Consider the following 23,281-nt stretch of genomic DNA (forward strand, 5'->3'; position numbering starts at 1 on the left):
TGTTAAGAATGAAATTATATTTTGCTTATACACTGTAAAAAGCATGTTTCGAATAATTTACAATAATATGAAAAGCCGACGACATGTTGACATTGTATTATTATTAGTACACCACGCACGACAGAATGCGTGGTTCACGTCGTTTCACTCGCATAATATTGTATTAAAATTCTTAATAATCAAAAGTTTGGTTGGAGAGTGAATGAAATATAACCAGGGAGTCAAAACGGGTTAAAATATTTCGGGTTTCGGGTTTCGTTTTTCGTGTTAAAATCCGGGTAAAATTTTTTACGGTTTTCTGGTTTCGTGTTAAAAACCGGGTACAATTTTTAGCGGGTAAACCGGGTTTTATGACCCGAGTTCAAACCCGTTTTGACTCCCTGAATATAACATATTTGATCGAATAACAGTATAATAACGACGCACTTGTATACAGGTATAAATATAATATACACGCTCGAGTGTTACGCCAACCATCGTAGACTAGAGAGAGAGAGAGAGAGAGAGAGAGAGAGAGAGAGAAAATGACAGAGACAGACAGAGAGAGAGAGAGACAGAGACAGATAAAGAGAGAGAGCTATTAGAGTGTATTAGAATTTTAAAGTTGACTGCAGGTGGTCGTTTACCGTACGGACTTGGTGGCGTATATATGTATATGTTGACAAGTTGTATGGCAGGAAATCGGATAAGAAATTAACTTCACATTTTAGACATGGACTTCATGTAAAAAATGTGTGGTTTCAGTAAGCCTAAGCTAAGTCTACTTCAAGTCCCAATGAATAATAGGTGCCTGATTGTGGGTCGTAATCACTGGCGAAGAAAAAAATACACCGTTCTGTTCTTATCAAAGGTTTAAACTGTGTGTAACTTAATTGAAGTTAATATAATAATAGCCTCGAGACCTGCACGTGTAACTTTATAATAATACTATATTATTCATACAGTCAGTGGTGTAATTAAAGTAAAATACTCAAACGTAAATAAATAGGTATACCTACTTAAAATAGTTAATTAAGTTATAAGAAGATGTGTTGTTGAATCAATCGTATAATAACAATAACATTATTCTATTTTACAAAACAATTACATTTTTAAAATGCACTCATAATTTGCTTAGTAAATAAAATATCACAAAGAATTCACCCAGATGCCCTACATAAAAATCTAACTTTTAAACTGTATATGAAGTAAATTCACTCGAATTTTAAATTAATATGGATCATTGTGAACGCACATTTGGCCATGTTGTCCGTTTGTAAGACAGAGACAACAAAATAATAAGTAGATGTTGCGTCCTCTCAATACATCGGTTTCGTCGGACTTCTAAAATAATTCAAACGATATTAATATTCTTTTCGGGTACGATGTTTTTTTTTTTATATGAGCTAACACTATTTTTATAATATAGGTACCTAAATAATAATAGGCTGACGACAGAATGGGCCCCTGTATTACATCCCTAAGGGTCCCAGGGACGTGCCACACCCCCCTCCCCTTAATCCAGGCACACGGCGGTGGTGGCGGCACGTCACGATATATTATTATAGACCCCGCACCGACGGGTTAAGTCGGGTCGGTTAGGGTTAACCAACGCTGTCCGTCCGTTTTGAGCGGCGTTTACGCCCGGACGCGCTTCCGCAGCTAACAACGGACCCTCGTCGCGGGCTCGACCTTTTACCGCCGGATAGTGCGATAGTCCTCGGACCCCCCCCCCCTCCTATGTGCAAAGTCCGCCGGAACAATGAGCGCATCGGAGCGCACTTACAGCGAGAGGTCTCGTCGAGTGGCGAGCTTGTAAGCTCAATGTAGTAAGTTTTTTCGGGCCCGATTCGGCTCGCCGTCGGTTTCCGCAGAGATTAAGACTAGTAATGATTTTCACGCTAATCCATCCTCCCCCTCCCCCCTATTCGTATACAAAAAAAAATACTGACAGTCAATATTAGTAGGTATAGATAGGTAACCAGGTAGCTGGTACTCACAAACATACACATACACACACATACATTAATGATTGTACCGTAAGAGGGGGTAATAATTTATTATTGGAACAAATTTAAACACGGACATTAATTAATAATATCTCAATAAATAATCATCTTATGGGGAAAATATTTATATCAACAGTTTTTCTTAAACTAATTTGAGTATCGTAACAATGTTTATAATTTCGAACTGCCTACTTAATGATATGTATAAGTACTGAGATATTAACATAAATAATAATTTGTTATATTTTAACTCTGAAATATATTAATAATAATTAAACAATAAACGGCCGTTAATGGGATTTAAAATAAATACATTTTTAATAATTTTAATTATAAATAAAACAATATATATAATTATTACCTATCAACAAACAATCTGAAACGTGACGAATACTTTTTTTGAATTTTGAAAAGTATTTGATTTTCAAATATACAAATACGCGTTCAAGACAGTGTTTAAAATACTTAATTTAAAAAATATTCTAAACACTATAAAAGTACTTGAATATATTTACTTAAATATTGTACATGACTGCTTGCGGTACGTACATATTTAATAATAATGTTAATATATTATAAACATTTAAGTTGTCGTTATCGCGGTTGATACAAAAGTACCTATAAATTATAGGTAATTATAGGCTATAATGTAATAATAATAATAATATGTTATCTGTACCTTTTCGTGTTAGGTTAGTCGCGATGACCGGTGGCAATACTGTTGCGCATTATGTGCATATAATAATATCATTGAGTATATTATATTAATTTATATTACAATATTAAATGTTATATTATACTCAAAAACAATAGTGCGTGATTACATTTTAGTTCGACCTTTGACCTAATACTGTTGTCCGTTACACAGACAGGGTCAACATACATCGGAATAGGTACCTATTATACCTATCTATATAATATAAAACCTATCTTTTTGCCTTGATTTTACTGTCGTTTTGTCGTCCGTCGGGAGAGGACGTGTCAGTCAAGTCGGGTTTCACCGCAAGACTGCGACGTACCGGTGCGCGATCGTAAATCTTCTCCGACCTGCATGTGTAATCGATGACTGTCGGACATTCCGCGTCGGAAAGTCGGACGATTCGCTCGTTTCACATTTATCGATCTACGACCGTGGTCGCCCACACGTCGTACGCGACATTTATTATTATTATTCTGGCAAAGGTATTTGCCACAAACACACACACATATAGCGATACACGTCTTAGCATTGATTTATTAACGTGTACAAGTGGCAGATCGCTGAGACGCCGTTTGACGTGCCGCGATGGTATTTATTTTCACTGTATAAACGTATACGAGGTACACGTTTTATAACAATTATCAATGATGAGATACGAACGAATGTTATACGCATCGTACATTTTATGCATCGTACTGGCAATATTGATAGTTGACTAATAATTATTATTCGTATACGGCATACGTTTTCAACAGAGATTATTAAACAAAAGCAGTCTCGATATTGTACAGAGCTATTCGACGAGCATGTTCACCCCCGTTGTTTCATTTAAAGATTAATTTTTTCTGATTTTTGGAATTTTTAAATATACCGGCTTAAAGACAATATTTTCAAGTTCTTGAGATTTTCGAGCTACTTAAATAGTGTTCCGTGTCAATACAAACTTCTGTTTTTCTAACGAAAACCACCCTTTGTTACTGTAAATTATTTAGTGCATAATTATTTTTAAAAATATTTATGTACCAAATTCAAATTTTTAACGAGTAGATTTTCAGTTATTGAAATGTTTAGAGGCACTTAAGATAATAATCCTTACAATATAGGGTCTAACAAAAATAGAAAGTAAATATAATATTAACTGTACAGTATTTATAACTAAAATTGTTACACAAATGTACACAAAGTAATCAATCAACTCAACAGATTTTTAATACACGGATTATCGAAGAAAAAAGGGGAAGCATGGTTAGTGAATCATCCTATATATACTATTGACAATACTCATTGTATTTGTATAGTGTATTGTGTTTTTATTTTTTTTCAAGATGTCCGTAGTATTTTGGGTCTCAAATTAATGTATACTGTGGTCCTATCGAAATGCACCCATAACTGATGCTATTTTGCCTATACATTGCGCCGTGTTCATATTATGTTTGTTATTCATACATTTTTTATCGTTTAATTCATAAAATATACACTTACAATGTTTTATATTTTCTACAAACTGTAGTGATGTATAAAAATAAATATTAAATTGCAGTTTTAGATTAGGCAGTTAGAAACAAATATATTAGGAGATAACATGATAGTCTGATAACTTATAATTTTGTGAAGTTTGTTATTTTGAATTTTTTAATAATATTTAGTTAAAATACAATAAATTATAAACTGATATAAAACCAAAAAAATACTGTTAAGTAAATAAATCAAAAGACACTGCACAATACTGCTGAAACGTGTGGTTACACATTAGTATAATACTATAGCCTATTAGAAATTATTTTTTATTCTATCAATTATCACATGACTCAAATTTATATAGATTAGGTATAGTAAGTATAAGTGGCGGTTTTGGGATTCAATTTTGCCTGAGGCGACTAAAAGTTTACATACATTTGTCATTTATGCAGGGCTTAAAACCGATTGAAATAATTTCGGTTTCAGTTTCGATTTAGTATACCGGTTTTCAATTTTTTCGATTTCGGTTTCAATTTTTCAATACCGGTATTAAGAAATTTCGGTTTCGGTTTCGATTTAGTATACCGGTTTTGAAATTTTACGATTTCGGTTTTAACTTAGCAATACCGGTATTAAGAAATTTCGGTTTTGTTTTCGGTTTTGTATACCGGTTTCTAAAGTATTTTCAGGGGGCTATGTCGTCTATACAATTATCATTCTTTGTTCCGTATTGTCAATTGTCATATTATATAGTATTTGTAATTTATGTCATTACTATTTATAAAGCAACTAATAATTTTGCGAATAATGAAATGTTTATCAACAAAATTAATTATGATCTCAATTTAATTATGATTATTTACTATGCATATTAATAGAATTTACGTATTTAAAAATACGTCAGTTAAAAAAAAAAAAAATAACGGTTTCAAATTTTTTCCGGTTTCGATTTTGAATTTAATACCGGTATCCAATTTATTTCGGTTTAGGTTTTAAATTATAATACCGGTATCCAATTTTTTTCTGATTCGTTTTTGATTACGGTTTCGGTTTCGGTTTTAAAACGGTTTATAACGGTTTCTGAAATCTGTTTTGAAAACGGTTTCAAGCCCTGCATTTATGTATGAAAAATTAAAAAATAAAAACACATATTAATTATAGATACAAAATTTTGACTTGTAGAAAAGATTAGCCAGTAGGTAGTTACTATAAAATATAAATCGCTACTGCCCACTGTTGTCTAAAATGTACCACGTAGAGATTCTTTCCGTACATTCCTTGATACTGTGCATGTTTTTATTTATTATTTACACTATTCATATTTACAAATGTACATGTTTTTACACGGAATACACATTTACATTTTTAAAATACAAAATACCTAACCTAACGAAAAGAAGATAACTGCAGTATTGTAATCACGGACTAAGATATATCTGTGATTGTAATTGTACGTCGTTTTGCAGATTTTTACGCAGTGTCACCAACACTATTGATAATTCAATAATTATATTGTACATTAATATTTTCTTCGGCCGAGCCAATGTTTACATGCCGCCTCAATCGTCGCCTATGGAGTGCGTGTGCTATGCGTACGGTGCGTGTGCGTGCGGGTTCGGATTATTTAGTAATATTAAATACACCTAGACGTGAGAGGCACCGACAGCGATCGCTCCTACGGGTACGGGCGGAATATTACGTGACCAGCTGACCCGTACTTGCGTTCTCGTACGGCCGTACTGGCGTAGGTACTCCCGTATAAACTGATACCATAATATTATATTATTATTATATTAATAACTATTAACTAAGGAATAATGTTTGTATTAAAATGTTATATTCTTTTTTGACATTTTACTATGACAAAATTCTGACCATTAATATATTATACAAATGAAAGAAACAAAAATGTAATATAATTACTATAATGTCTAATTTGCTTAAAAAAACATACTCCTCTTCCTACATTTTTTAATGCGAGGCACCGCCTCACTTGCCTCACCCCAAAAACCGCCACTGGTAAGTATTTTTGAACAAATTTAGTTAAATATTTCTAACTTTTTTTTTTCTGTTTGAACTGGCGGCGCCGCGGGAATTGCTTTCGCATTACTTCCGCGGCGCAAATATTTCTATCCTAGAAGGCTAGAATTTTACTCAAGCGAAATCAAAAGGTTATGTTTAATATATATAATTAATATTTGAAATTATCATGTGTTACATAACGTGAGTTTCAATGAGTTTAATTTTACAAGAAATATGATATCGTGTGACTTGAGTGACAAACATAAAGTAAACACGACTATACGTTTAGCACATGACTTAAAGGTATCAAAATAAATGAGAGACTAAATACATATAATATGGTGTATTTTTTACACGTCAATAAATAATTTTTCATTACAGTACAGCATAAAAAATAAACTATAACATTTGTGAGTGTTTTATCACTTATAAAAAAAAGCTATTTTAAAACCTTAAAAACCATCACCGATCAATATTCTGATTCATCAGTTCAATGATTTGATGTTCAATATAAAAATAAAATTTGAACACGTATCTCAGATAACGCCTATCATGTTTACAGTTTACAACTTTTGAACACATGATTTATTACAATGACAGTCATGTACACATTTTAACATTTGGCTGAAGCCATGCGTTATACGATAAGTATCCAATATATTATGATGAATAATATTATGTCTACAATATAGTATTACATAATAATATATATTATTATTTTATAGAAATTTGGTCGGTGATTCTGATTAGAAAAAAATATATAAACTGCAATTGCTTTTGTATTTTTTAACAGAGATCAGCGAGTAGTTCAATAATTAAGTCGCGTTTAAAGTCAAATAATATATTATAATATTATAATTTACAAATATAAATAACAGAAACGATTGCAATATAATATATTATATATTATTATATTAAACAATATATTGTACCGGCCTATGTTTGATTTTTAGCAGTATTAAATAAATATTATCTTATTAAATCTGTATCTTAAAAAATTTAAAATACATTATAATATAGTTATTGATTTTTCCAAAAGAAACTTATCTTGATATTTAAGTTATTGTATGGAGTTTAATATTTGAACTGTCTAGTTTTTTTTTTTATTGATATGATATAGAACTACAAATGGAGTAAAATAATAAATTATCAATACATAGTGGTTTACCAACAAATTTAAGCATTATTGTTACGTTACTTTAGAATTGTTAACCTTGTTTCCGTTTTTTTCTTTCTCTAAGACAAGAGTATGTATATATTACTATATTATGCTATGAAAATAATGGGTTTCTGCTATAAACTATTTTATTTTATTTTATATAAGTTGAATTCATATAAAGTGAGAATAATAGTTATGCCATTTAGGGCAACAATTAAATTTCTTTTTAAGACAAAACATTATAGTATTTTTTTTTATCTTAAGGCTTAAAACTTGATTTTTCTTCTATCACAATATAGCGGATTAAGTTCATTGCATCCCCATAAATTGTATTTCTGTACAAAACAAATACATAAAATTAGAAATGTACGTATTGAACATTCTAGTAAAATTCTTGCATTGCTATTGTTTAATATTAATTTATTAAAATAATACACAAATGTAGGCTAATTATACTGATAGAACATTAAAAACATATAGTTATACGAATTTCAATTTGAGTTGAATTGTACCTTATTCACGATTTTATACACATACTTTATTTAGATATAACAGAATTTAAATAATAATTTTAATGACATAATAACGGCAAATACATTTGGTTCACATTACGTTTTATTTTTCACCGTAGTAATTTCACACTGTTCAAGGGAGGATGTCCGCTTCGAACACACTGATTTTACCGTAACACAAATCACGAGGAGATTCCACACTCGTTGTCCACCTATTTGCCCCTCACACAAAAATATTTACCGTATAGCATTTTACTGGGAGATTTCACATTTTTTGTCCACAAATTCTCCCTTAAACAAAATATTTACCGTATTTTAAAATTACAGGATGTTTGCACACTTAAAATCAGTTTTACCACTTACTCAAAAATATTTACCGTGTACACACCAATTTCTTTTTTCCCCAACAAACCTTATTATAAAAACGAAATAATAACTTATAAGACGATGAGAAAATTAGAGAAAATGAAACACAACTTGATTAAAAAAACGGATCATTAGTACCTGAATAAGAAAATAAAAAAAAATGTTCAACTTATAACTTAAAAGTATAAATTCAAAATATACCGATATTCATTAATTTAATAAATCGATAAAAAAATAAATTATAGTGTTACAACAAGAATGAAAAAAATAAATTAAAATAAAGTAATTATTATTTCAGTTTTATAATAAAGTTTGTTGGAAAAAAAGAAATTGGTGTGTACACGGTAAATATTTTTGAGTAAGTGGTAATACCGATATTGCACTCAATATGATAGTGCAAACTCCCTGTAATTTTAAAATATGGTAAATATTTTGTGTAAAAGAGAATTTGTGTACAATAAATGTGAAATCTCCCTGTAAAATGCTATACGGTAAATATTTTTGTGTGAGGGGCAAATAGGTGGACAACGAGTGTGAAATCTCTTCGTGATTTGTGTTACGGAAAAATCGGTGTGGTCGAAAGGGACATCCTCCCTTGAACGTTGTGAAATTACCGCGGTGAAAAAAAAAATGTAATGTGAACAGACGAATGTATTATACTACTCATTTTATAATTATGAATTCAACTTAAAGGTAGTTTACATAAATGCTATCATCATGACGTAGGTAAATATATTGCGTATTTTTTTGTGTACATATTTCAATATTTTATCCTACACAAAAAAACCTGATTTGTTTTTAATTTAATATTTGAAATACCACGGATGTTGTTTGGCTACATTATTAATAATGTTGCGTATAGTTTATGCACGAAGACGTTACTTTACGTAACTATATGACGTACATCGTAAGGTGAAGGTCTCAATGGTGACCAGTCTTCGCTTGGACACCAGTACTGTCGCTTATCGTCACGACGTTCTCACCACGCGATGTAAAACAGTTGTGTATGTATATTTTATACGAAGACATAGTTTGGGGAAATATCCCTTTTGTGCTCGCTTCATCGTACGCATTGTCATTTTTATAATATACCTCTTGTGCTCACGCCATTTACGCATATGCGCGACGACAGATTTGTTATCATATACGTATGTCAGTTGTCCAGCATCGCCTTTATCAATATCGTCATCACCAATTCATGGAATGTTTGCCGCCTCCTGCCACTGCTCATCAAACATTCTGAACCCAATACCAGAGGTCATCGAATATGCGGGTACCGTGAGTCGGCTATACGCCATAATTTATAATCATTGTTATTTCTATTTATTATTATTGTTGTTACCTTTATTTTATTATTATTGTTATACCTACCACTAACACTTGAAGTAAAAAATGTATAAATGTAAGGTAACTATTTATTGTGTTCCTTGCGAAATATTAGTATTTATTTTGTACAATTTGTCAGCGTTGCCATTATCATATTCATATCCCTCAATACCTCACAGCGACGCCATAAGGCTCATTGTCACTGGTATAATTTATCGCGTGGCCAACAATCTCAATTATTATTAAAGAGATTTGGTATGCATCAACTAATGTACTTGGAGAAACCAAAATTCATTTTGGAGGTAGGAACATTTTCCTCATTCTAATATTTACATCAACCTTAAGTCGGCACATTTAAAAATTATAAGACGTCTTTATTTTAACTTCTAAGGCAATTGTCATAACAATAATATTTGATAAACAAACAAATTTATAATTAATTTATCTTTTAATTACTGATAACCGACCGGTTTCTGTGTCTAAGTGGGACAGTAAGGTTGGTACTTGGCACCTGGACGGCACTCACACATTATTTTAGATTTTAGACACAACTATACACTGGCATCTGGAAGACTGTAAAGTCTTCTACGTACGAGAGGTTTATTTCAAAAATCCAGTTTGTGACGTTCAAATACCTGAATATTTACCCCCCCCCCCCCCCCCACTCCCTTCACCTACTATCACTATAATGGCACTATGCCATGTGAATCTGCATGAAAAGTATGTTGAGACGGCAAATTAGCGAATAGTATCTAATTTGTAAAGCTAAACAATTGAAAACCAATTAATTTTGTTACTATGTATTAGAGCTTGTTCAAAAATTAAAATATTCGAACACAATCCTAAAGTTGAAGTATTGAATTAATTTTAGTTAAATATCAGGTAAAAGTATTTGGAAGGAAATGGCAGTAACAGGTATACGAGGTGTGGTATCCCGGCATACTGCACTATACCTTGTACAATATTAAGGTATACAGTATTACTGTGTCTTTGCCCAAAAACTGTCAAGATGGGTCTCATAGTTTTTGGCTTTATTACAAATAGTAAAAGCGACTTATTTTGATAAATACTTTTGAACTATGAGAAAATTTAATTACTTTGGTAAATAAAAATTTAACTAAAATTAAAATATTTTTTTTTTTTAAAAAAAGCTAAAAAAACTTAAAAATAATTTAATTTAATTTAAGTGCAAAATAATTAAAAAAATAAGATAAACAAAAATAATGGTTTTCATTTGGATTTAAACAATTTAAAATGTTTTTTTTTTATGTATATCATAGCTATAAATTAGAGTATTCAAACGTTTGAAAAATAAATAAATAGTTAAAAAATAATACAACTGAACATTATAAATATGGTTAATAATATACAAAGTAATTTCAATAAACTACTTATTCAGTGTGTTGCAATCGAATTAATATACCACGAGATTCATGGTTCACGACATTCAATTAAAAAATACTTGAAATCTTAAAAACTAAAATTGTATTAATTTTTGTCCATCAATCTGGATAAGTTTTCCTACTTATCCCATCCATTAATATAATATATTTTTTTATTTTTGTTTAGAAACTATATTTAATTTTAATTTGATAAAATACATTTCTCGTTTAATAACTTAATGTTTTAATTTAATATTTGTTTGCTTAAAACTTTCTTCAGAATAATATAAACAATACACAGTATTATTACTGATGAATCATCAGTGATGACTGATGATATAAATTATATTAACCATTTTAATTTTAAAAAACTTGGTTGCTATTCCGAACTCATATAGGTCAAATTGTATGCCAACAATGTCAAAATAAAATCAATATGTTAAGTAGTACAAGATTTCATCTATAACTTAACTATTTTAATATAGAGTTAACCTATCAAATTTTAGTACGATTCAAATGATTTATATATAATTAAAAGATAAACCAAATTGCTTCTCTCATTGCTTATAATATAATAAGACGATGTCATAAATTGTTTAATATTTGTTAGCTTAAAAACGAGATAAAACGTTTATACGTTTATTTAAATGCATGATTAAGCGAATAAAGTACAATGCAATTACTATAATAGGTTTTGATTGAATAATTTGGTTAATATGGGATTAAAACTAATGATTTTAATTAATAGTAGGTAATAGCACATACGTAATAATCTCGGTTTATTCTTCGTTAGGATTATTATTTTACAGCCGTTTTGTATTTTAATGCTCATATATCATAAAATATTATACTTAAACTTTATTATTCCCTTTAGAGTTTTGGTTATTCTAAAAATGAAAAAATGAAAATAAAAAAAATCAGAATTAAAATAAACGTTTCAAATGTAATTAAATATCATTTTAAAATATCATTAATCTAGTGTGTACACTGTATACTTCTCAGTCGTACCTATGTATAGGTACCTATGTAATCAAACATACATCTTGAAGGATACTTATTCGGAAATAAATTGAATTTGGAGCAAGGAATTTAATTAGTGGAATATAACATACACGATTTTATTAACTTAAAAAGAATAATATTAGTAATATTACTAAAATAATATTTAATAATAACACTACAATAACACCCACAATAAAATTAAAATTACTCCAGTCGCAATAAATATTTTTTAATTCTTAGGCATTAATATTTGAATTAGGTACTGGTAATGTGTCACTACATTTTTTATTCAAGCATATTTATTTTGGAATTAATAAAGTTTCAATGAAGTTTGCTTTTAAAATAAAATATTAATTATTTTTCATTTACTCGTGTAGACAAAAAAAAAAAAAAAATGTTAATCTGTATATTCATTTTTGTTTTATATACCTACGTACAAAAAAGAGATGAAATGACCTAAACTAAAAATATTTCTAACTACATGTAATATACATTTAATTCCGTGGACATAAATGCAAAACTATACACCAAGCTTGTACGTACGTTTTATTTTATTTTATAACTTATGAAACGTACTAATAAAATCTTAGGAAGAAACTTGTTGACTCATAAAATATGTGTTCGGTTATGGCGTATTTGATCTGTTATCTTGTACTTTTAGGTCTTGGATAATTAAAATTAAAATTAAAAGTTGTAAAACATTTTGAACTTCTGTTTTAACATTGAAAGCACAACAGTATAACAGTAAAAGTTTCTATTTGAATTTAACAAAAAAAAAAAAAAAAAAATGTATTAAAAATATGTAATGAAAAAACGAGGTTTGCAGACTACTTTAAAATTAAAAAAACAGAGAACTTAACTAAAAATACATAGGCACATTACATCGTGAAATGGAAATCCTATAAAGTTCAGTATAACCTATAACCACCTCTATACAGAGCATTCACTTGTATTCACTTGTATACTCACATTTCGTATTTGATGTTTTCTCGAACAACTATAACTTTTGGTGCGTTTGCTTTGCAATCGGTTGACTTACAGACAAAGTTGTTTGTATCTACATTATGTAAACATTGCCATAGTAGAGCAGGCGATGAGTTCCCGGGAGGGCAATTATTTTGCCTGTGCATTTAATAGGGGATGAGTATTGCTACACCACTCACAACTATATGTCATCGCAATGATTTCATTTTTATCCTCGAACTCCGTTTGTATTGCATTTTTACTATCTTACTACGCTTGTAGAGATACCAATCTATAAGGACACTGTATTTTGACTGTAATAGTTACAATGATCATTATATTCGAACGTTTACCGGATTCACTCATGACTAGTTTTAAGAATTTGTAGCACTGAAAAGTTACTTTTTTTTAACGTTTTAATAATAATATGCACTAAAAATTGGAAAATATGCAAAATAAAATTGAAATAAAAAAACATTAAAAATATTTTGTAATTTTCTTTTTCATAATTTATTCATGTACCTATAGTAGTATCATAGCATAATATATGGTATATGGTAGATAATATATATGGTGGATAAACAGTGCTCACTGCTCAGGTATTAGGTGCCGGCTGTTCATTTACTGTTACGGTCTAATATAAAAAATGTAAGTCTGTTCAATATTTATGAATTTTATATTTTATATGTAATTTGCAAGACGTCAATGGACGTGATTTGTGTGTACCTACTTGAAGAACACCAAGCCATTGAAATTTAAATCTTCAGAAGGCCGTCTAGTTTTTAAGAAATGTGTTCAAAATGGGTAAAAATAATAGGTAAGCTATTTAAATATACGAGCGTTCCAATAAATTAAAACAATACCTGTTTGATTCCATTCGAATACGATAGAGTATACCTGAAATAGCATAAAAATGTACTTAAAATTCGAAATAAGCAAAATAGTCCAAAAACCATAAATATGCAAAATTAAATTTCGTCCTGTAAAAACGAATATGTACCATGGGTATAGAGATACCTTTAGATATTACTGTAACACTTTCAAAAAAAAAAAAACATGCTTTTACTTAAAACTTCCAAGCCCTGTAGTCATCAGAAAGTCGATGCGGATTAGAGAGTTATAGGGGTAGTCGGTAGAAGATAGCGAGTGGGAGGGGGTAGTACGGAGTGAATATGTCATTCGAGGTATATATATATTATAATATGCGTGTTCACTATGAGAACACGAGGGTAAGGTGCAGCTGCTGGCAGCGGTTATACTCGGCTAACTCGGCGATTAACTGTTGCACTCCTTGTACACACACGCCCCCTCGAGCATTTATATTTCCCAGGACGCCACTGCGTTAGATTTACACAGTCGCCCGTACTTCCGTTTTCCGTTCTCCCCGTCGTCGTACCACCACGTGCTGCTTCGTGTTTTGTCAGATTACTACGTATACAATTCGTATATATATTTCGTACAGTAGTGGTGTAGCAACTTTCAGTGCGCACAGCCTCCGGTAGCAAAAACGCAACGTTGATGAATAATTGTTATACACGTTGGTATATACCACACGGTACGCCTACGCATTGATTATACTCACACATACATGCTTAGTGGATATCTATATTGAACAAATATAATATTATATTGGTAGAAATGTACTGAAGACCGTCTCTTCGATCTTCCCTATGTCCACAACACCGATGTCATCATCATTATATTCAATAATATAATATTATGTTACGCCAGTTCACGAATCATATCGTAGAACATTTTTTGACTGAATACAACTGTATAATGTATTATTATCATGTGTACAAACACATTGCATCAACTAAAATATAAATAAATACAAGTATTAAATTATTATTATAATGATAATTGTATAGCAATAATACTAATCGCGCGCAATTAGTAGATACACAAGAATAAGAGATACAATATTTTAACACCCCCATAATAAGCAGAGCTTGTTGGCTTTTTATTATTCCAACAAATACAAAATATTATGTGTTATTGATGTTTTTGCTGTAAACTATCATAGTTCTTGAAGTTTAAAGTACCTACATAATTGTGGGCCACCACTCGCTAAGTATGATATCGAAATAAAAAAAAAAACAATATAAATGCATAGTATAATAATTATTTTGTAAGTCAACCAATTATTTGGATTTAAGTCTTATAAATAACGTCTAAAGCTTACCAATCGTACTAGAATTTATGGGTCAGAATTTCATTGCTACTAAATATAAAATAATGTATGTATTATAGAGGCGTATAATTCTTAGGGAGTAAGCAGGAGTTTAATGTCTTAATGGAGATTGAAACATTGCTTCTCTTCAACCCGACCTTCACAAGTAATTAATGTAAGCAATTTTAAATATAACTTTTGTTTTATACAAAATATCGATTAACACAAGAAACAGTTATATTGGCCACCCACCATTATGGTCAAGTATATGATTATCTACAATTTCTAGAGAAAATTAATACACATAATATTATGTATAAGTAGGTACTTACGCATTAAAGTAATAATATGTAATGTTATAAGCTTATAAATTTTAAGAAATAAATAGATTTACATTTTTTAATGAAGGTACAATTTTTATATTGGCAATAACAATTATTTATTTGTTCAACATTCAGAAATTTCAGTATTAATAATATACCTACCCATACGTAATAGTATGAGACGCAACAAAACCTTACTGAGAAAGATGAGAATTATCCGTACCAATGTTGCTTCCATCGTGTTAAATATATATTTAACAGAAGATTTATATTTTCTCATCAGACCGCTATCAGCTACTACCTACACCCAAACGAAGAACAATCCTAATCCGAATTTTAGCGCCTTATAATTCTGGGAAAATACCACCAAGGTTTACGGGGTAAAATGGGTATACATAAAGAAGACTTGGCAAAGTTTTTAGTCACAAATTTTAACACACCTGTCTGTAAGCTCCCTAATCCCTACTATTTCGTTCCGGAAATTTGTCCATTAATTGACTATCTCCGTGCAAAATCAATGACAGTGAAAATTACCTTGTATATTTCAATTATACTATAATACTATAATGTAGATTAACAAGTAATCTTGTACATGATAAATGAATAATAAAACTAGTAAACTGATATAATATCTGTCATAATTATTAAATTAAAAAATGCTATGGTGAAACTTAGAAAAAGTTTAAAAAAATTTCATGTTATTACCTAACCAATATTTACGATTTCAGGAAAACGTCAAACCTATAGATACTAGATAGGTACTATAAAAATAAATGTTGATAGTTTCTTTACTGATAAAGTCTTTGTTAATAATCAAACAAAGTTTTATAATAAAAATGTTTCCAATACTTTTGAACAACCAATATTATAATCTATTATGCGTATTGCAGATTATCACTTATGTAATAATAACCTGAGCTGTGTATTAATTTTTCGTTCAAAAAATTGTTTAATTTAATTCATTTGCATATTGTTCATGTTTTAATCCCGATTTTAATGGTTTATCACGGAAAGATTGACAAACAATATTATCGCTTAGAACAATGTTGTAGATATTTACCAACACATGTATACAGCTATAAAACCATATATATATTATGATGGGTAGGTACATACAACTACAGAATATAGATAGATACCTCTAATTGTGTTTTGGTGGCATACTGTATAAACGTGTACTTACCGGGTTATATCTAACGTCTGACATTCATTATTTCAACGACTATAATATTAACGTGTTTTTGAAAATATATTTTTACATTATATTAAGTCGTTAAAGAACAACATGAAAAAAACAGGCATTTTTAATTGGAGAATACAAAAAAATTGAATTTCGAACGAATATTTTATGAGTTATATAAGTGTTTTCATTTTGTATAGCGGAGTGGAGCACCTAGCTATAGTACAAAATGTTGGACCACTACCTATACCACTATACCACTACCCCTACTCATTTTGTCTTAACATTAAATACATAGTTGTTCCAAAAAAATTTGTTTATAACGACTTAAATATTTTCAAAAACGTGATTGTTTTCTGAAATAATGATTGTCTTATGTTAAACGGGTTACTCCACATCGTGTTATATCACATTTTGACAATAATTAGTTTATTAATACACGTTGGGTGTTGTATTTTTGTCATGACAGTATAAAAATGATTTTTTTCATTATATGACATTATAGTTCACGCCAGTGTGCATCGACGAGGTGTTACAAATTGTGAAATCGATTTCAAACGATGTGCAGCACGCCATATATTATAGATTGTATAAATAGTATGCATCACAGAGCAGTGTGAAAGATAACCAAGGTACAATGATTATCTAAACAAACATGTGGTAAATTTATCGTATTGAAAATCTGTTGTAAAAATATACTGATTAAAACAAAAATATTTTCAAATACCTATTAAAATATTATGTTTACAAATTACAATTAACTTTTGTAATAATTCAAATCGGTTCATATATTTTTATTGAAAATCGGTCATTATAAATGTTTTGAACTTTTTAAAACTGTTCTTTGTTAAATTGTGTGATTGTATAATTTAATAAATGACTCGTGTTTTATATAATGTCCGAACGTAATCTTATAATAAATTACTAGTATTGTATAAATATACTTTTTCCATGTGATTTCTACTCTCAAACCCCTCTCATATTTCTTTTAGACATATATCCATTATAGATAATAGTGAGGAAACTCTCAATAACACATATGGGACGCGATTTGGATGTAGTACAACTGCCTATATAATAATAGTCCTGGCCCAATTACCAATTACCAATAAGAAAAAAAGTGTACTTAGGTATAACCTGGTTTTAACCCGGGACTCAATAAGTAAGTATAACAACTTTTTTTCTTATTCATTTATTAATTGGGACGCGACTAATACGCACTGGTACCTTGATGGAAACTATTACTACGACGCTAAATCGTTTAAAATAAACAACGTTCAAAAACGAATCATAATTTGATTTTTCTTTTTTTTTTAAAAACGCTCAGAATTCAACACACTGCTAAGCAGGGCAAGATTTTACAATATAAGAAAAGTAAAATAATACGACACATTTTTTTGTAACCAAGAGAAGTTTACGGACCGTGGACACGTAGTATAATTTCAGTCAAAGAAAATCCTCGGTCCACCAGAATTATTATTAAGATGCGAGAAGGAAAATATAATTATCCACAGTGTTCTAGAATGACGTTTAGGGTAATTTCATGGAACAGGCTAAGTTAATCAGGTGTTTCTAACCAAACTGACACTTTGGGTCTTATAATACATTTAAGTCGGCATTCACATTGTTTAACGAAGAAAGTTTTCAACCAATGCTAGAAACACTGAACAAAAGTTTGAAATATAACCGTTAATGGATATTAGTTCAGTAAAAAAATAATTTACTTCATAAATAGGTATATTTTATTCTACCCGAATAAAACTTTCATAATGTACACCATTGTTCCTTTTATTTTATTTTTTAAGACATATTTTATTTAAATAATATATAGGTAATAAAATATATTAGACTCAGTGGCGTATCTCGCACCCCCTGGATATTTTTATTATGATGTTAATGATATAATGATAATCACGGTAAAAATGTTGTGCATTACATTTTTTAAATCGCCCCCCCCCCCTTAATTGGGCTCCAGCTACGCTACTGATTAGACTATAGCTTATTAATTTACCTACTATCAAACTGCAGTTTTAATGTTTAACGCTCAGTAATTGATAATGAAGAATGTCAAATGATAAATATATTTTGTTCTCAATCAGAAAATAAAAGTCATATTTAAATTGTTTGATATTTATTTTCAATTTTCCATAAAATTGTAAGAAACTACAAACATCAGCTAAAAAAAACACGAATACATTTAACGTAAGTACCTATCCAAATAAACAATTTTTGAAATTGAGCTCATAAACGTAATTTATTGATTATTTTCATTAATTTATCACAAATTTAAAAACCTCTAATCGTAAAATCTTGTTCTTATTTAATTTTTTGAAAATTATTCATATTATCCATTTTAAAAAAATAATTAATTTTAGTCGTTTGACCGTTAAGTTTAGGTTTTAAATATGCTCGTAGGATTGTATATTATAATATTGTAACTATTATTATATTGCACAGATTTAGTTTAGATAAATTTATATTATTAAAATCATGTTATTTCTTTTAATTGTTGTGTTTTATGTAAAACAATGTAACGAAGTTATAAATAAAAAGAAAAAAAAATTTAAGTTTACAATTATGCATAATATACATATTATTATGCTACAATAGTAAATTTAAGAGCCTATTAAATGGAATTAAAAACTATTTATAAATGTATGAAGTATTACTATAAGTATATTCATGAAATATTTTAATATGTTTTCATTCAATGTGTAATTCAATCTTCATTTTTATTTTTACAATATCATTAACGCGAAAAGTTTTGAACTGAAATTAAATCCTATAGAACCATAATACATATACTAACAAGTTAGCAAAATGTGAGTTTCAAAAAGCTAAATGCAAATATATTCATAAATTATAAACTTTATATTAAAGTTCGAACTGAAAATAAATTCTTCTCTCTTAGATGACGCGGGTACGAATTATTTTGCGTTGCTTTATACAAAGCTCAACGTAGGCTAGTAAATTATCAAAAAAATTCTGAATTAGAATTTAAAAAAAAATTTGAAATGGAGATTGTAAAATGAAGTATTAATCTATATTTATCTTTGTATATAAGAAATAAATAATAGTGTCAATTAAAGTGAATAATTCAAAACTTTTTACAGATAAAATCAATCAAATATAAGTTTATGATTTTTACAAAAGAGTTTAATTATTTTAAAATATATCGAGCGACTATTATAATACTGTACTTTGTGAACTTCACAACACATTCTTAGTTTAGTTAAATACTTCAAAATGCACATACTTGAAAATCACTTTCACTTTTCAACAGTTTCTCAACTTCAAAAAAATTATTTTTAAGTTTTATTGTACCTATAATAGTTATATTTTATAATAATTATATATATTATCAATAATTTTAATTATTAATTTAAGAAATCGAATTAAATTAATTTAAACAATTTCGAGGGAATTTTTTTTAAAAAATATTTTTGAAATAATTGATAGGTCATTATCACTAATAAAATCCAATCATGAAAAATATATTAATGCTCATGTTTGGAAGTATTGGAAAACCATAAGTCTTCTATATATATATATTATATAATAATCTAACTTGATTTTGGAGACGAAGGAAACCGGTTTGTTTGTTTATTTATTATTGTTATTATTATTATTATTATTATTATTATAATTATTATTATTATTATTTATTTATTTATTTGTTTACACTTGCATTTTTCCATTTGAAATATATATTACTCATTAAACAAATAATTTATTGTTAAATTGTTTTCTACCTTATCTCTATTCTATAATATAAAGAATAAAATTTACCACTCCAGTGGTTGAATTCAAAATGTAGAATATATAATTTTCAGAAATAAGCAATTACAATAACTACAATATGTATATATTATATTATTTGTATAGCCAAAAATAGTCATATGTTTATAAATTAAATTATAAAAAAATAATTTCTTCCGAAGGAAGATCGGGCAGTTAGTAAATAATAACATACTTTCGTACATGTCTGAATAATTGCTATTTCGGGATAGGTACCTAGTATTATTCTGCCTTAGTGTACTCAAGAAATACTTAAGAGTACAGAGACGAGGCTAATAAAAACAGACGATTTTTTTTCGTACCACGTATAGTGCCAATATATAGTGGTCGTAACAATGGGGTCATAATAGCTTCGGAACAAATACAATGACCAAGTGGCTCAAGGAAATAGAGTTTATGTAAGTGTGTTTTCCTAATGGAGAAATTACAAACTGACGGGTAACCGATAAAAAGCTTCCGGGTGAAACGTGAAAAAAAATGTTGCTGAAACTGTACTGCTGCTAGAATGAAGTACAATGAAGATATGTGTAAACAAATTTGAATGAAAATGAACATAAAAGAAGGTTCTCACAAAAAGTTCCTACATTAATCCGTAATTTCAAGATATTTTTTGGTACCCATCTACATACCTATAGCTACAGTAGTTTTTAAACTTTTAGAATCGCGACCCTCCATCATATTTTTTCGTTTGGAAACACAATGTAATAACGATAATGAGTACATTTTTTAATAACTATATAAAATACATACATATTTAACATAATATATACTATTTGCAATTTTAAGTGTAGCGAAGGATCCTATTTTTTCACAAAATATAATATGATATTTTTTTACTTCAGTGTATCTATTTATTAGAAACAAATTATAGTTTAAAGACATTTATATGCAAACCTAAACTACCCTGGTTTAATTGAGTAATATTTTATATCATATACTAAATATAATTGCTATTTATTTTTCTACTAAATGCATCCACGGCAATTGGAGAAAATAAAATACTGTGTTAATCTTAAATATTAAGATATGTAAATTACATTAATATTTTATATTTTATGGTGCAGATTGGAAAGTTTGAGAATTTTTTCGTCTCCTAAATGCATTTTTTAAACCTACATAAAAAAAACCGAGTTTGAACACGTAATACCATCAGAAATTATTATATCCCAGCCATGGTCCATTACGTTGAGTATAAATCTCGAACTCCATCAAATTTCTGAGAAATTTAGGTACTTGTTCAAAACTTTATAATTATTATTACGACGATATCTTAGCTTAAGCTGAACCACACACTTTAGACACATCGTTACGACATCAAAGAGTCAGAGCAGCAATAATTTGTGGAAAACTGAAATCCGACTAATTTACCACATAAGCGTCAAAAGCCTTTGGAACACTTATAACAATCAATTATACAATTAAATCAATCGATTATAATCGATTCATAAAAGTATAACACTCAGATACTCTCTTTGCTAACTCCAAAACACCGAAATCGTTTAATCGTGGATACTGCCATGGTATAACACTTCCTTCACGCATCGCATTAGCGTAATCACTCAATCATTTCCTTTCCCTATCCCTAATCGATATGTAGACAGTTAAATCAATAACAATCGAATATTTGATTATTATCAATTAATACAATTTATAATAATCAGTTGTAGTCGATACATGAATTTAAATCAATTATAAGTTATAATCGATAAATAGATTATAATTAAAAGAAAACCGAAATATATATATTTTATTATAATCGAATAACCGACATCGGTTATTAAGCTACCTCGATTATTAATTGATTTATAATCGAATAGCCGACTTCGATTAATCTATTATATAAAATAACCACGCATCGCGCACTACGTATTCACGGATGCGTGATCCTAAAAAACCTGCAATTCGTGACCATTAAAATAATAATTATTTTTATATTAACTTATAAGTTAATATCGCTTACCACACGTAGACCAATGTGAGTAGTTTACAATTAGTGCAAATAATATTTTAAAAATTGTGTTGCGACACACAATAAAAAACACATTATTGTGAAACAACTATACATTTATTGCTTATTCACTTGGAATCTACAAAAGAACTTTACATTTTTATTTTAAATTGGTTCTACTTTTACTGAATTTAAACTGTTTTGCATTTCAGTGTTTATAAAAGGAGTTATGGTGAACAAAATCGGATTTGAAAAAATTATAAACAAAAATAAAAATAATAAAATATTGTTTATAATGTTTTTGAAAAGTAATAATTACATACACGTTTTGAGTAATAATTAATAAGATATTTCAAACTGAAATTTAAAATCCATTTTTTTAAATATGTCTTTTTATATTATAATAATTATATAGCAGGCTAATTATGAACACAATTAATAATTTTTTAGTTAAATTGAGACTAGATCATCATGAACCGAACTGAAACGTCACCATTAAAATGTAAAGATTGTTTCAAAAATAACAACAATATTATTAAAATGTTCAACATTTTTCATTGTACGATATAAAATATTTAAGTCACTAAAATTACATCACAATATTCCGACCGTTTATTGTACGATGCAGATCGATCTTCTGACACTGGGATTGGGCTATCGGTTTTTAATCGGTGTCGATGATAAAAGATGCGATGCCCATGTATTGCGACAGTCACCACAACTCTCAAGTCGACTCTACATACTTTCATTATATATTAATTAGTATTAATAATCAATGATACTAAGTACTTTAGTTCGATATCATTTTATAATTTGTAAATTTAAATTAAACACGCCGTGAGTGAATTAAATGATAGTTGAGTGACGTGTGAAACTAAACAAACCGCTATAGGATTCTAGAATTATTTTAATCTATTCAACGCTATTTGTTGACTTACTAACGTATTCAATTTGTTTTCAAATTCGTATGTACAAAACTTA

General features: G+C 28.9%; 1 protein-coding gene across 1 annotated transcript in view; it reads left to right on the plus strand.

Annotated features, from left to right (window-relative positions):
• Positions 1–9,145: 9,145 nt before the first annotated feature.
• The window catches only part of LOC100165797 (inositol-trisphosphate 3-kinase B), a 375,342-nt gene continuing 361,206 nt past the window's right edge, over positions 9,146–23,281 (plus strand). Inside the window, exon 1 of the mRNA XM_029487408.1 lies at positions 9,146–9,483. Within this exon, the coding sequence (XP_029343268.1) occupies positions 9,324–9,483 (160 nt within the window). The 5' untranslated portion in view covers positions 9,146–9,323. The remainder of the gene's footprint in view (positions 9,484–23,281) is intronic.

This window comes from Acyrthosiphon pisum, chromosome A1 (assembly GCF_005508785.2).
Source record: "Acyrthosiphon pisum isolate AL4f chromosome A1, pea_aphid_22Mar2018_4r6ur, whole genome shotgun sequence".
Taxonomy (NCBI): Eukaryota; Metazoa; Arthropoda; class Insecta; order Hemiptera; family Aphididae; genus Acyrthosiphon; species Acyrthosiphon pisum.